Genomic DNA, 13,590 nt, shown 5'->3' with positions numbered 1-13,590 from the left:
ATTGTTATTCACCCTATCATTAAATTATTTAAAACTTATTAAGTAATAAAAAGTAAACTACTAATTTTTATTTATAAAGTATTTTTATTTTAAATATTAAACTAACAAGATAATAAATTTTATTTGTTTAAAATAAATATAATAAAATAAGTGTTGAGTTTTAAAAACCAAAACCTCCACAACTTCCAAATCCACAACAACCTCCACCACCATTGAAGACATTAACATCACCAAAGATAACAGTGGTAGTTCTTCTTCTTCTACCCCAACCAAAACATTGTTCTTGATTCTCAGAATCGATAGTTGATTTTCCAGAGGTTCCTGCAATATTGTAGGTAGAGTTGTTCTCGAAACCAGAGAATGAGTTACCTAACAATGAAATAGATTCTAAATAAAAAATTTTGATTAGAAATAAATAAATGAATTTTTTTTTTCTTTTTTAAATATATAAATATATTAATTTAATAATACTGATAAGAGTCATTTTATTATTTGTTTGATTAATAATTGATGTTATAATACAACTACTCCATTGCCAGTATTTATACTTTCCAAACAATTAAAATTGTTCATGTAAAAAACAATAGAAATTCAAATTAATAGAAGAATGACATTGATTAAAAGAGTGACATTGACTCAATCAAATATTCAAAAATGAAATTATATCAAAAGGAAAGAATGCAAATCAAAATGAGTTACGATTTTATCATTCATAACCAAATTGCATTAAATTTAACAAATAAGCCCTGGTGATTATTATTATTTAATAATAGTAATTTTACTTTGACTTTGAGTATTATCTTCAATTGGGATACTTGGGTTTCCAAAAATTATGACAACTATCGATTTAATTATTTAAAAATATTTTTTGATTAAAAAAAAATAAATAAACCTTTTTAAAAATATAAATGCCAAACAAATTGTAATGGGGGTGTAAAAAAACCAATTTATTTTTGGTTTTACAAAAAAAAAATCAAGAGGTTCTATGACAATTTAGGCGGGTTTATTTTTAAATTGATAGTGGTTACAGATTCATTTCAATCAGTATTAAAAATTAGTAGAATTTAAGGGTGTACACTGCTGAAGAACCTCTTTCATTTTTTATCACATGTCATTTCCTGGAAAAATAGCTGATCTTTAGCAAAACTTTAGTTTAAAAAGATATCCCTCTATCTAAAATAACCATTCGTTGCCTATCCCAAAGAGAGTCAACAAATACTAGTAAAAAGTAATTATACTAAAACTTTAATAAAAAATAACTATAAATATTTATAGTTTCATTTTGTTTTTTCATTTCATTTACTTGAATCTTTATTTCTTTAAATCTTATATAATATTTAAAGCATTAATTCAAATTTGTAAAAAGCATAAAAAATAACAATAACAATTTGTTGACAACAATAAAAAGGTAAAAAGGTAAAAATATAAAAATAAATAAATGTATAACCATTACAAATGTGTAATTGAAAATTCAAGTTTACTATTGTGTTTGTCTTGTGGACTTTTAAACTAATCGAATTTCACACTCTGTGTGGGGTGGTAAATTTGACTTTTTATTATACCCCTTTAATTTTGAATTCGGATTCAAACGCTTTGTTATTCAAGATTGTTTATATTATGTTTTAAAATATCTTTTTAAATAATAATTAAAGGTAAACAATTGTTTTTTTGTAATTTATAAATAATTTCGAAATTGCAACACAACAACAATTATAAACATTCACATTTTTTGAACAAACAACCACTGCTTGTTTATATTCATCAGATTTGCGTAATTTGTATGTATTAATTTGTAATATATTTGTTATTTGGTTTTGACATCACCTTCCATGACCTAACTAAAGTTCAAAGGTTGTGGGGTATCAAAAATAAATAATGACTCATTGATTTGCTTGTTTGTGGTTAGATCGGCTTGTCCAATAACCCAAAAGATATCAATCCAATTTCAAAAACAACAAAAAAAAAAAAACTCTCATCGGTTTTAAACAAAAAAAAAACTATAATAAATATGTGTATGTCATTGCAACGAAAAAATGATGTATTGTTTGCGCAAACATATCACTCACATACCACCTACATTATTCATCATTCTTACTTTTTAGCAAAACAAATTAGAAAATTCAAATTAATTTAGAGTTAACCACACACAATTCATTAAATTGTTTTTGTTTTTGGCTTAAATCATGATGTGGTGGTCTATTTTTTAGTGCAAAAAATTTTGGATCAACCCACCTATGTAGATCTACAAAACGATCAATCACAAAAAAAAACAGCTTTATCTATAAATATAAACCCAAAAGTTAATTAATGTTTTACCAAAAAGACTAAAATAAATAATTATTTATAACTTTATCAATTATATTTATAATATGCTGTAAAAACAAAAATACAGTTTTGTTTTGAATTAATTATACAAAAAAGGTAATTACTTAACTCACATGATACGAAATCATGAAGGTTTTCAAACCATCAAATTTTGTTCTTTTACTAAAAAATTGCCAAAAAAAACTTTGGATATTTTTATATCCTGACTTTTTTCACAGAATACCAAAACCCTGGTATACACATCTTTATTTTTTTATTGTTTATTATTCTAACAGTGACTAATAAACAATATGATTCGCACACATAAACATCAACATAACTACAAAAAATAAATCCCAAAAACAAACACGAAAAAAAAAAAAATAACAATAAAACAAAAAAATATCGGATTGGAAATCTTTTTTATTTACAATCGGTTCTGTTTTTTTTTTTTGCAAATCATCAATTCACCAGGCAAACAGACTTGTGTGTGGTTCCAATACATTTTTTAAATTTAAAAATAAATCGCTTCGCTAACACCCAACAACCAAGTCTTTTTTTTTTTTAGATTTTCATTTAATAAACACAATCAGTGTTCAACAAATAGTTAAATCCAATAAGTAATAGTAATTCTTTTTTTATACCTATACAAAAAGTTAAAAAAATGGATGAAAATAACGTTGGTGGACAAGCTGATAGTGATAATCACAACGATTACACAAACGACGAAGGTAAAAAACATGATACTGACTTCCATCAAGATGGCCTAGTTATGAAACCAATAGTCGATACGTTGGCCAACGATGATTCATCGCCTTTAGCATCGCCATCTTCCAACGGTGAGCTGGAATCGACTCCCGATTCTTCTGCTACACCCTCCATCGTCGAGTCAAAAAAGAAAGACGAGAAGAAACCAGGCGAACCCGAAGTAGGACCAACCGTTGGATTCTTTGAGTTGTTCCGTTTCGCTACATGGATTGAAATCTTGTTGATGGTCATCGGTTCGATCGGTGCTATTGCAGCTGGTGTTGCAATGCCAGCCATCTCCATTGTTTTCGGTCAAGTCATGAATGTTTTCACCTATCAGGAGTTGAGAAAAGATAACTTCTCACTCATCGATGAAATCTCAAAGGTTTCATTGAACTTCGTGTATATTGGTATCGGTATGTTCGTTGCGTGTTACCTCGAGGTAACTTGCTGGTCAGTAGCTGGTGAGCGTCAATCTGTCCGTTGTCGTAAACAATATCTCAAAGCGATTCTCCGTCAGGAAATCGGATGGTACGACGTAACCAAATCATCAGAGTTGGCCACACGTATCGCCTCGGATACTCAGCTTTTCCAAGAGGCAATCGGTGAGAAAGTTGGTAATTTCCTTCATTTCACCTCGACTTTTATCTCTGGTTTCATTGTTGGTTTGGTCAATGGTTGGCAACTTGCATTGGTTATTCTCGCCATTACTCCTCTGCTCGCAGCATGTGGTGCTTTCATGACCAAGATGATGACAGAACTCACCAAGAAAGGTCAAGATGCATACGCCAAAGCAGGTGCTGTCGCCGAAGAAAAGATCGGTTCAATCAGAACCGTAGCAACTTTCTCTGGTGAGGAACGTGAGAATCAACTGTATGCCAATAATCTAAAGGATGCTTTGGTTATCGGTCGTAAAAAGGGTGTAATGAATGGTATCGGTATTGGATCTGTATTCTTTGTTATGTTTGGATCCTACAGTCTTGCATTCTGGTACGGTGCCAAATTGATTACCGATAAAACCTACAATCCAGTTGCTGGTCGTGACTGGCAAGGTTCTGATGTATTAACTGTATTCTTTGCTGTTATTATGGTATGTAGATATTTATTGAATTATAGCATATTTAAACATTTAATTTTCTAACAACATTTTTCTTTTTCCAATTTTCCTCAATAATTTTTTTCCTTATTCTTCTTTATTCTTCATACTAGGGTGCTATGGCTTTAGGACAAGCAGCTCCAAATCTTGCAAATTTCGCAAATGGTAGAGGTGCTGCTTACAAGATCTATCAGGTCATTGATCGTAAATCAAAGATCGGATCCATTCTCAAAGGAAGGTATTGAACATGTTGCCGAAGGTGATATTGAATATAGAAATGTATCGTTTGCCTATCCATCACGTCCAGAAGTACAAATTTTCAATAACTTTAGTTTGGCAATCAAGAAAGGTCAAACCGTTGCATTGGTTGGTGATTCCGGTGGTGGTAAATCATCTGTTATCGCTTTATTAGAACGTTTCTATGATCCATTGGATGGTGAAGTCTTGATGGATGGTGTCAATATCAAAGATATCAATGTCAAATGTCTTCGTCAAAATATTGGTTTAGTCTCACAAGAACCAACATTGTTTGGTGTTTCAATTGCTGATAATATCAGATATGGAAATGAAAATGCATCGATGGAACAAATCATTGAAGCAGCCAAGACAGCGAATGCTCATGACTTTATCTCTGCACTTCCAGAAGGATATGACACTCAAGTCGGTGAGAAAGGTGTTCAAATGTCTGGTGGACAGAAACAACGTATTGCCATTGCAAGAGCTATGATCAAAAATCCAAAGATTCTCTTGCTCGACGAAGCAACCAGTGCTCTTGATACTCAAAATGAACATCTCGTACAACAAGCCATCGATAAACTCATGGTTGGTCGTACTACTATTGTTATTGCTCATCGTTTGACAACTATTCAAGGTGCTGATGTCATTGCTGTTGTTCGTGGAGGTGCTATCGTTGAGAAAGGAACTCACTCAGAGTTGTTGGCAATGAATGGAGTCTACACTGCTCTCGTCCAACGTCAACAATCCGGTGACGAAGACGCCAAGAAGAAGCTTAAAGGTAAAGGTAAAGGTACTCATGGTGGTGTTAAATCCACTGATGATTCCGATAAACAAGGTAATTCCTCAGATACTACTTCCGACACTGAAGAAGTCAGCAATGATGAAGGTAGCAATCTCGACTCCTCAAGCAACAACGACAAGAAGAAGAAGAAGAAGAAGAAAGAAAAGAAGGAAGAAGTCAAGTCTGAAGTTCCAATTCTCCGTATTGCCAAGATGAATCAAGCCGAATGGCCATTCTTCTTGCTCGGTATGATTGGTGCTTTGGCAAACGGTGCGATCATGCCAGTTTTCTCAATTATTTTCTCTGAGATTCTCAAGGTTTTCAACTCTGTCAATATGTATGACAATGCCATTACATTGTGTCTTTGGTTCTTATTGTTGGCTGCAGTCGCAGGTCTTGCCAATTTTGTCCAAATCTGTTCTTTCACCTACATCGGTGAAGTTCTCACCTATCATCTCCGTTACTTCTCGTTCCGTTCGATTATCCGTCAGGAGATTGGATGGTTCGATATGCCACAAAACTCCACCGGTATTCTCACTGCTAATTTGGCAACCGATGCCACCTTGGTACAAGGTATGACAAGTCAACGTCTTGGTTTGATCATCCAAAACATCGTTACAATGGTAGCCGGTCTCGTCATTGCATTCATCGCCGGTTGGAAGTTGACTCTTGTCATTCTGGCAACCGTTCCAATCATTGGTTTCGCCGGTAAAGTTGAAATGGATTTCATGGCTGGTTTCTCCAAGGAAGGAAAAGAAGCGTACGCGCGTTCCGGTCAGATCGCAACCGAAGCGATCGGTGGTATTCGTACTGTCAGTTCATTCACCGCCGAGAAGAAGGTCTATGACAAATTCAAGTTTGCATTGGAAGATCCAATTAAGATCGCCAAGAAGAAGGCATTGACTGCTGGTTTGGTGTTTGGTTTCACTCAAGCAACAATGTTCTGGATTTGGGCACTTGGTTACTGGTACGGAGGTAAATTGGTCTCAGAAGGTGAATGGAAAGCACCACAATCCGACATTAACAAGTGTGTTCCACCCGACTACATCTATGGAGTCAGCAAAGACCACTGTATTTACATTCAAAACACCATCCATGGATTCGGTATGATGCAACGTGTATTCTTTGCCATTGTTATGTCAGCTATGGGTGTTGGAAATGCCGCTGCTTTCGCACCAGACATGGCCAAAGCAACAGTTGCCACCAACGCTATCTTCAAGCTCATCGATAAGATCTCAAAGATTGATCCATTCAACAAAGGTGGTGATACTCTTCCAGATATCAGAGGTGACATCGAGTTTAGAAATATCAACTTTGCCTATCCATCACGTCCAAACAAACAGATCTTCAACGACTTCTCACTCACCATTCCAGCTGGAAAGAAAGTTGCATTGGTCGGTGATTCCGGTGGTGGTAAATCAACTGTCATTGGTTTGTTGGAGCGTTTCTACGATCCTTCACAAGGACAAATTCTTTTGGATGGTGTTCCAATTACCAATATGAATTTGACATGGATGAGAAGCAATTTCGGTTTGGTCGGTCAAGAACCATTCTTGTTCTCCGGATCGATCATTGAGAACATCAGATACGGTAAACCCGATGCCACCATGGAAGAAGTTGTTGCAGCAGCCAAAGCAGCCAATGCTCATTCATTCATCGATCAACTCCCGGATGGATACGACACTCAACTCGGTGATAAGTATACACAACTCTCAGGTGGACAGAAACAACGTGTTGCCATTGCAAGAGCAATCATTCGTAATCCAAAGATTCTCTTGTTGGACGAAGCAACCAGTGCTCTCGATTCCAAATCCGAGACAGTTGTACAAGAAGCACTTGATAATGTCATGAAAGGAAGAACCTCAATTGTCATTGCTCATCGTCTCAGTACCATCATCGACTCTGACATTATCGCAGTTGTCAAAGGTGGTAAAGTCGTCGAAATTGGAAATCATCAACAACTCTTGGAAATGAATGGATTCTATGCCAATTTAGTACAAAGACAACTTTAAATCAAATCTGTATTTGGACAACAACAAAATTTATAATAATATCAAAAAAACAAAAAACAAAAAAAAACAATCTTCCAACTCAGCAACAACAAAATATATTTATTAATATTTATATATCATATTATTATCTTATCAAACTTATTATATCAATTTATAATAATCAAATCACTCAACAAACATTTTACGCAATTTAAAATTACACAACGATAGATTTCATTCTTAGTAATCAAATTTAAATAAATTTTGAAAATATATAATTTTTAAAACCAAAAAAAAAAAACAAAATGCTAATCGATCATTTATTATTATTTTTACCAGGTTTCAGTTAATTATCGTATTATATCATATCATTCTCTGTTTGTTTAATCTAATAGCTTGGTGACAAAGCAAAAAAAAAAAAAAACAGGTGCCTTGTCATTCCCAGATTATTTAATTTTTTTTAGTGCTTCGTCACGACTTGTGTTTTTTTTTTTTTTTTTTAATATTTCGTGTGTTCAAAATTAATTTGATATCATTTTCATTTTTTTTGTTTTTTTTTTTTTATATATTTATAGTAATTTTAATCGTTTTAATTATTTTTATTTCAGATAAATAGATATTTATATATATATATCAAAGTATATAGTAGTATTGATATATATTTATATTTCATTCTATCAAAAGGATAAAATAAAAAGATTAAAAAAAACAAACAATCATGAATCTATATAAATTAAATAGTACCAGATTGATATCTGCAGTACTATTCATTTTTGTAATATTTATAGTCAGTACATCGAATGCCAGTGTCATTGGTATCGATCTGGGCACACAGTCCTTCAAGATCGGTTTGATCTCACCAGGAAAATACGAGATGGTCTTAAATGAACAATCACAACGTAAGACACCACATCAAGTTGGTTGGTTCCGTGAAGAGAGAGTATTTGGTTCAGATGCATTCAGTTTGGTATGTATATATATATATATAATTATAGATTTTTGAAAAATTACATATTAATAAAATATTTTCCAAAAACAAAAATAAAATTATTAGTGGGTTAGAAATCCAAAACAAGTATATTCATTATATGAACCATTGGTTGGTACTATCTATCGTGATGGTATCTTGGAGGAGATTGGAATGGGATCACTCGGTTACAGCGTTTCGAATGACACCGAGAGAAATACTTTCAAGGTTAAATACAGTGACGACGTCTACTATACACCGGAGGAGTTGCTCGCTATGACGCTGCGTCGTATCAAAGAGCTTGCCTCTAACTACATACATGGCAACGTGAAGGAATGCGTTATTGCCATTCCTCCATGGCTGACAAGCACTCAGCGTCAGGCAGTATTGGATGCTGCCTCGATGTCCGGTCTGAATGTGTTGTCACTGGTCCACTCGATCAACGCGGCATCGTTGAATTTCGCGACCGATCGTGAGTTTGAGCGTAATCAAACCGCCATCTTCTACGACATGGGTGCCAAGTCGACCAAGTTGTCGCTGGTCCACTTCAGCTCACACACCGAAGTGAAGAACAAGAAGAACCGTACCGTCACCAACAACGTCGTGAAATCGATGGATTGGGACGAGAATCTCGGTGGATTGAACTTTGATATGGTCATTGTTGAGTACCTCAAGGCCAAACTGAAAAAGCAAGACAGCAGCGTCGACACCGACGACTTGAAACTCACCATCAAGCTGCTCAAAGAGGCATCGAAAATGAAGGAGACACTCAGTGTCAACCAACAGGCACACATCTTCATCGGTGGAATCCAAGGAGATACCGATTTCTCATCGGCCATTACACGTACCGAATTCGAGGAACTCGCAGCTCCACTCTTTGAACGTGCAGTTGCACCATTGAAAAGAATTATCGAAGCAAATGGATTGAATCCAGTAAGTAACAACTAACTATATCTCAAAAAAAAGAAAACAAAAACAACAACTAACTTTTTAACTTCTTCAACCAGAGCGATATTGATTTCGTTGAATTAATTGGTGGATGTAGTAGAATTCCAGGTGTTCAAGCAGCTCTCAAAGCTTATTTGAAACGTGAGGTTTTGGATAAACATTTGAATGGAGATGAAGCAGTTGCCAGTGGTGCAACTTTCTATGCTGCCAGTCTTTCACATTACTTCCGTGTCAAGGATATTAGATTGAAAGATATCACACCATTCGGTATCGATGTTAAATTGGTTCAACAACCACAAACTGTATTGTCTCAACAACAACAACAAGATGAACAACAAGTTGAACAATCAAATGATGACGACGAATCATCACCATCATCAAACAGCAATAGCAACAATAATTCACCAGTATTCTTCCGTAAGAATAATAGAATCAATATTAAGAAATCATTGACATTCTACAGTAACCAATCGTTCTCTGTTAACATTAGCTATAGCGATGTACAACCATCGAGCATCGCTTACTACACTGTCAGCAATATCCCAGTGGCATCAGACAATCTCAACTTCACCGGAAAACCAAAGATTACCTGTTCGATCCGTCTCAACTCCAATGGTATGGCCATTCTCGAGAAGGCAGAGGCAGAGATCACTGTTTTCACTCAACGTGTCAAATCAACACCATCTTCCAGCAATTCAACTTCCAACTCATCATCAGCATCGACTGCTTCCGCCGACGGAACCACCACAACTGAAGAATCAACAGAAACAAAACCGACTGGTGAATCCACACCACCCGTAACCGAGTTGGTATCACGTGTTCATAGAATTCCATTGAATATCAGCGTTGTCTACAGTGTCGTCCAACCATTGACTCGTGAACAACTCGCAACCATGAATGTCCGATTGAATCAATTGGATGCCAAGGACAAGTCGCTGCGTGATCTCAGACACGAGAAGAATAACATCGAAGCATTCATCTATGAGACACGTGATAAGCTCGACTCCGAAGAGTATCAAGCTTGCTCCACTCCAGAGGAGCGTGAGACATTCCTCGCCGACATTGACGTCACCTCGCAATGGTTGTCGGACGCCAACGACAACTCGCTCGAAGACATCGTCGAATTCCAAAATCAATATCGTGATATCAAGAAGAAGGGAGACAAGATCTTCAGACGTGTCTCTGAGAAGGCAAACATTCCAGGTGCACTCGAAGAACTCCAGACTCTGCTCACCAAGCTGAAGCCACTGGTAGCCAACCTCACCAAGGACATGGAGAAGCCAGAGGACGCCAAGCGTATCACCGACAAGGTGGAGCAACTCGAAAAGTGGATCAAGGAGAAAAAGTCAGAGTTTGACAGTGCCGACTTCACCAAGGATCTCAGCTTCTCCAGTGCCGATATCAAGTTCAAGTTCTACGATATCGAAAAGACCGTCAAGGATCAATTGAAGCTGAAGAAGCGTCCACCACCCAAGAAACCATCGACCACCACCAAGCCAAAGGATGGTAAATCGTCGTCATCATCAAACACTGCCAACAAAGAAGATGTACCACCAACCACTGATAACAATACTGAAGATGTACCAACAAACAACAACAATGAACAAACCATTGATATCGAACAACAAGATCAACAAGATCAACAACAACAAAAAGAAGATACAAAGAATTCTATGTTTGATGAAGATGGTGGATCAGAAGATGATAATGAAAATCAACCAAAGAAATCAACCCAAAATGGTCATGACGAACTATAAATTATAAATTATATAAAATAAAAAAAGTAAAATTACACAAAGTTCAAAAACAAAAATAGTTTTTTTAAGATTATTTGTAAGATTAGACTTGTAAAGATAGATCAATTAAGTTTTGTTTCTATTAAGTATATATTTTTATATGATTTTTTTATATTTTACTTTTTTTTTTATTATTATTTATTTATTTATTTTATTGACGTCTCTTTTCGGCAGCTTTTGCTTCCAAAGCTTTCTTTTCTTCTTCTCTCTTCTTTGCTGCTTCTTCTCTTTGTTGTCTGATAACCATAAGTCTCTCCATATCTGCTTTTTGTTGTTTTTGTGCTGCTCTTGCTGCTGCTTGTTGTTTAGCAACCTCTTCCCTAAAATTTTGATAATTATCAATTGATAAATGAACGGTTATTAGTTAAAGTTGAATTCATTTTCAAAAATGAGCAACACAAGAATATTGATAAATAATATGCTTATTATTGTTGTTATTATTATCGATAATTACTTTTCTCTTCTTGTTAGTTCAGTCTTTTGACCTAGGTTAATATCACCTAGTTTCTTGGTGACGGTTTTAACTCTGTTTGGATTTGAGGTGGTAGTCTTTGGTTTCTCTTCTTCCGATGATTCCTCTTCCGATGATTCAACTTCGTCTTCAGACTCATCGGATGAGTTCTTCTCGACTTCCTCTTCGTCTGACGATTCGTTTCTACGTCTGATGTCATCCATCTCCTCTTCGTCACCATAACGAACTACACGCTCTTGTCCTCTGGAGTTTGATTTCGACTTTTCGTATTGACGACCGAATTGCTTGGTATTGGCACCACCACCACCACCTCTACCACCTCTACCACCACCACCACTCTTTCCGTAACCCATTAATTAATTATTCTCTCTAAAATAAATGAATAAATAATAAATATATCTTGATTTTGATTTTGTTTTATTTTTTTTTTTTCCTTTCCTTTTTTTTCTTTTTTTTTAAAAAAAAACTAGATTGACAAAAATAAAATAAAAATAAAATAAAAAAAAATTATTTATTGAAATTACTACTTTTTTCCTAATTATAATAATAGACAATTCTATTCTATTCTATTTTGTCTGTTTGATAAAAACTAAAACAATCTAAATAAGTTTTTAAACTTAATTATTTATTCTTGGGTTTGAAAACAGTTCAACAAAAAATTGAGAAGAGAGAAAAATAAAAAAAAATAAAAAATAAATATTTTGAAAAACAAAAAAATTTCTTTCGTCTTATTAATCATTAAGATTACACACATATATAGTTTGTAGAGTGGTATCAAATCAGATGTGTTTTGTTTTGATTATTTTTGCGATATCATTATTATAATCAATCAACTTCATCATCATCATCAAAAAAGTGTTTGAATGTGTTAAAATTCAAGTAGTAATCAAAACAACTTACATATAACACACACATATATATATAATAAATCTATTTATATATATAAAAACAAAAAATAATGAGTAGTAAAAGTGGAATTAGAATTGACGAACCTCAGTTTCAGAGTTGGGATGACTATTATTTACAGAATATTAATTTGATGCCAGAGGAATTCGATGAATTAACAAAGAAGAAGAATGCAATCTTGACCAGTACTAGACAAGAGGCTGTAATGGATTCATGTATGGAACACTACAGTGATCTATTAAATTGTAAAAGAGATAACAATGTAGCATTCATAAATTGTATCGATTTTCAAAGACAATTTCATTTTTGTATATCAGAGAACACCGTATGTTTATTATTATGATATATCATAATATCATTTCTTAAAAACAAAAGTAGTATATTAATAAATATCATTTAATTTCATTCCATTATTAATTTTTAGCGAAAATGGGATCGTCATTTAAAGTATTATTTATGGAAGAACAAAGAAAGTTATTTGAAATATTGGGAAGATTTGGCAGTCAAAGAAAATATTAAATAGAAATTCTAAAACACTAAAATTAAAAAATATTTATTTTGATATTCGAAAATAATTGGAATCAATCAAAACTTTTTTGTTGATGTAAGACAAAAATATGATTAATTATCGATTAGGGATGAGATCAATGAATGATTTTAGTGGAATCATGTTTGACCAAGAAAAAAATCGTGTGCCTCATCATAAATCAAATAATCTCAATCAAATTTTGAAAGAACTACGGTTGATGTTTCAAGATTTTTAATTTTTGTTTTTGTTTTTTAATTAATCTAATTTTTTCTTGTTCAACCAAAAAACAAATCAAATAGATCTTGATATATTTATTTATTTATTTATTTATTTATTTTATTTAGAAAATATAAATTAGTTTGAACATAATTAATTCATTAACAAAGGTAGGTTTCATGAATTATTTTATCAAAGAAATTCTTAACTTTAAGTTGCTCTCTCATTCATTGTATTATCAAATCAAATAAAATATCATATCACTCAATGACTTTCTTTGATTTTGATTTGGTTATTTGTTTCAATTAGCTAATCAATGAATTTTTTAGTCTGTCTTATTCATTCATTCATTCGTTCGTTCATTTCGTTTAGTTTGTCTTTTTATTGGAATTATCAATCTTTCAAAACTAAACAATCAATCATAATTTACCAACCAACCAACCAATATTAATATAACATTTAAAATAGATAATAAATAATTAATCAATCGATCAATCAATCAGTCATTCAATAGCTAACACTAATCCACTCTTTTTGTTGTTTTTTGTTTTTGTTTGTTTGTTGATGATGCTTATATCAATATGAAGGGGTTATAAGGAA

The 13,590-nt window shown here is 33.5% G+C and overlaps 6 protein-coding genes across 6 annotated transcripts; 4 read left to right on the top strand and 2 right to left on the bottom strand.

Moving 5' to 3' along the window:
• Nucleotides 1–160: 160 nt before the first annotated feature.
• On the bottom strand, nucleotides 161–2,086 carry PPL_10226 (uncharacterized protein; the record flags this gene model as incomplete). The annotated part of the gene is made up of 2 exons (XM_020581007.1): nucleotides 161–387; nucleotides 2,071–2,086. 2 exons carry the CDS (start codon nucleotides 2,084–2,086, stop codon nucleotides 161–163), a joined length of 243 nt encoding a protein of 80 aa, XP_020428592.1.
• Nucleotides 2,087–2,968: 882 nt separating this feature from the next.
• Nucleotides 2,969–7,177, top strand: abcB2 (ABC transporter B family protein; the record flags this gene model as incomplete). Its single annotated transcript, XM_020581006.1, has 3 exons — nucleotides 2,969–4,141; nucleotides 4,261–4,385; nucleotides 4,423–7,177. The coding sequence occupies 3 exons, from the start codon at nucleotides 2,969–2,971 to the stop codon at nucleotides 7,175–7,177; spliced, it is 4,053 nt and encodes a 1,350-aa protein (XP_020428591.1).
• Nucleotides 7,178–7,461: 284 nt separating this feature from the next.
• PPL_10224 (heat shock protein 70 family member) lies at nucleotides 7,462–10,828 on the top strand (the record flags this gene model as incomplete). Its single annotated transcript, XM_020581005.1, has 4 exons — nucleotides 7,462–7,501; nucleotides 7,945–8,123; nucleotides 8,211–9,056; nucleotides 9,131–10,828. The coding sequence occupies 4 exons, from the start codon at nucleotides 7,462–7,464 to the stop codon at nucleotides 10,826–10,828; spliced, it is 2,763 nt and encodes a 920-aa protein (XP_020428590.1).
• Nucleotides 10,829–11,018: 190 nt separating this feature from the next.
• On the bottom strand, nucleotides 11,019–11,692 carry PPL_10223 (uncharacterized protein; the record flags this gene model as incomplete). Its single annotated transcript, XM_020581004.1, has 2 exons — nucleotides 11,019–11,187; nucleotides 11,322–11,692. 2 exons carry the CDS (start codon nucleotides 11,690–11,692, stop codon nucleotides 11,019–11,021), a joined length of 540 nt encoding a protein of 179 aa, XP_020428589.1.
• A 605-nt stretch (nucleotides 11,693–12,297) lies between these two features.
• Nucleotides 12,298–12,764, top strand: PPL_10222 (uncharacterized protein; the record flags this gene model as incomplete). Its single annotated transcript, XM_020581003.1, has 2 exons — nucleotides 12,298–12,574; nucleotides 12,670–12,764. 2 exons carry the CDS (start codon nucleotides 12,298–12,300, stop codon nucleotides 12,762–12,764), a joined length of 372 nt encoding a protein of 123 aa, XP_020428588.1.
• A 98-nt stretch (nucleotides 12,765–12,862) lies between these two features.
• PPL_10221 (uncharacterized protein) lies at nucleotides 12,863–13,009 on the top strand (the record flags this gene model as incomplete). The annotated part of the gene is made up of 1 exon (XM_020581002.1): nucleotides 12,863–13,009. The coding sequence occupies one exon, from the start codon at nucleotides 12,863–12,865 to the stop codon at nucleotides 13,007–13,009; it is 147 nt and encodes a 48-aa protein (XP_020428587.1).
• Between the last annotated feature and the right edge of the window lie 581 nt (nucleotides 13,010–13,590).

The sequence above is a fragment of the Heterostelium album genome (assembly GCF_000004825.1).
Source record: "Heterostelium album PN500 unplaced genomic scaffold PPL_scaffold12, whole genome shotgun sequence".
Lineage (NCBI taxonomy): Eukaryota > Evosea > Eumycetozoa > Acytosteliales > Acytosteliaceae > Heterostelium > Heterostelium album.
Note: the sequence above shows the minus strand (reverse complement) of the source record. Positions and strands in the feature narration are given on the sequence as shown.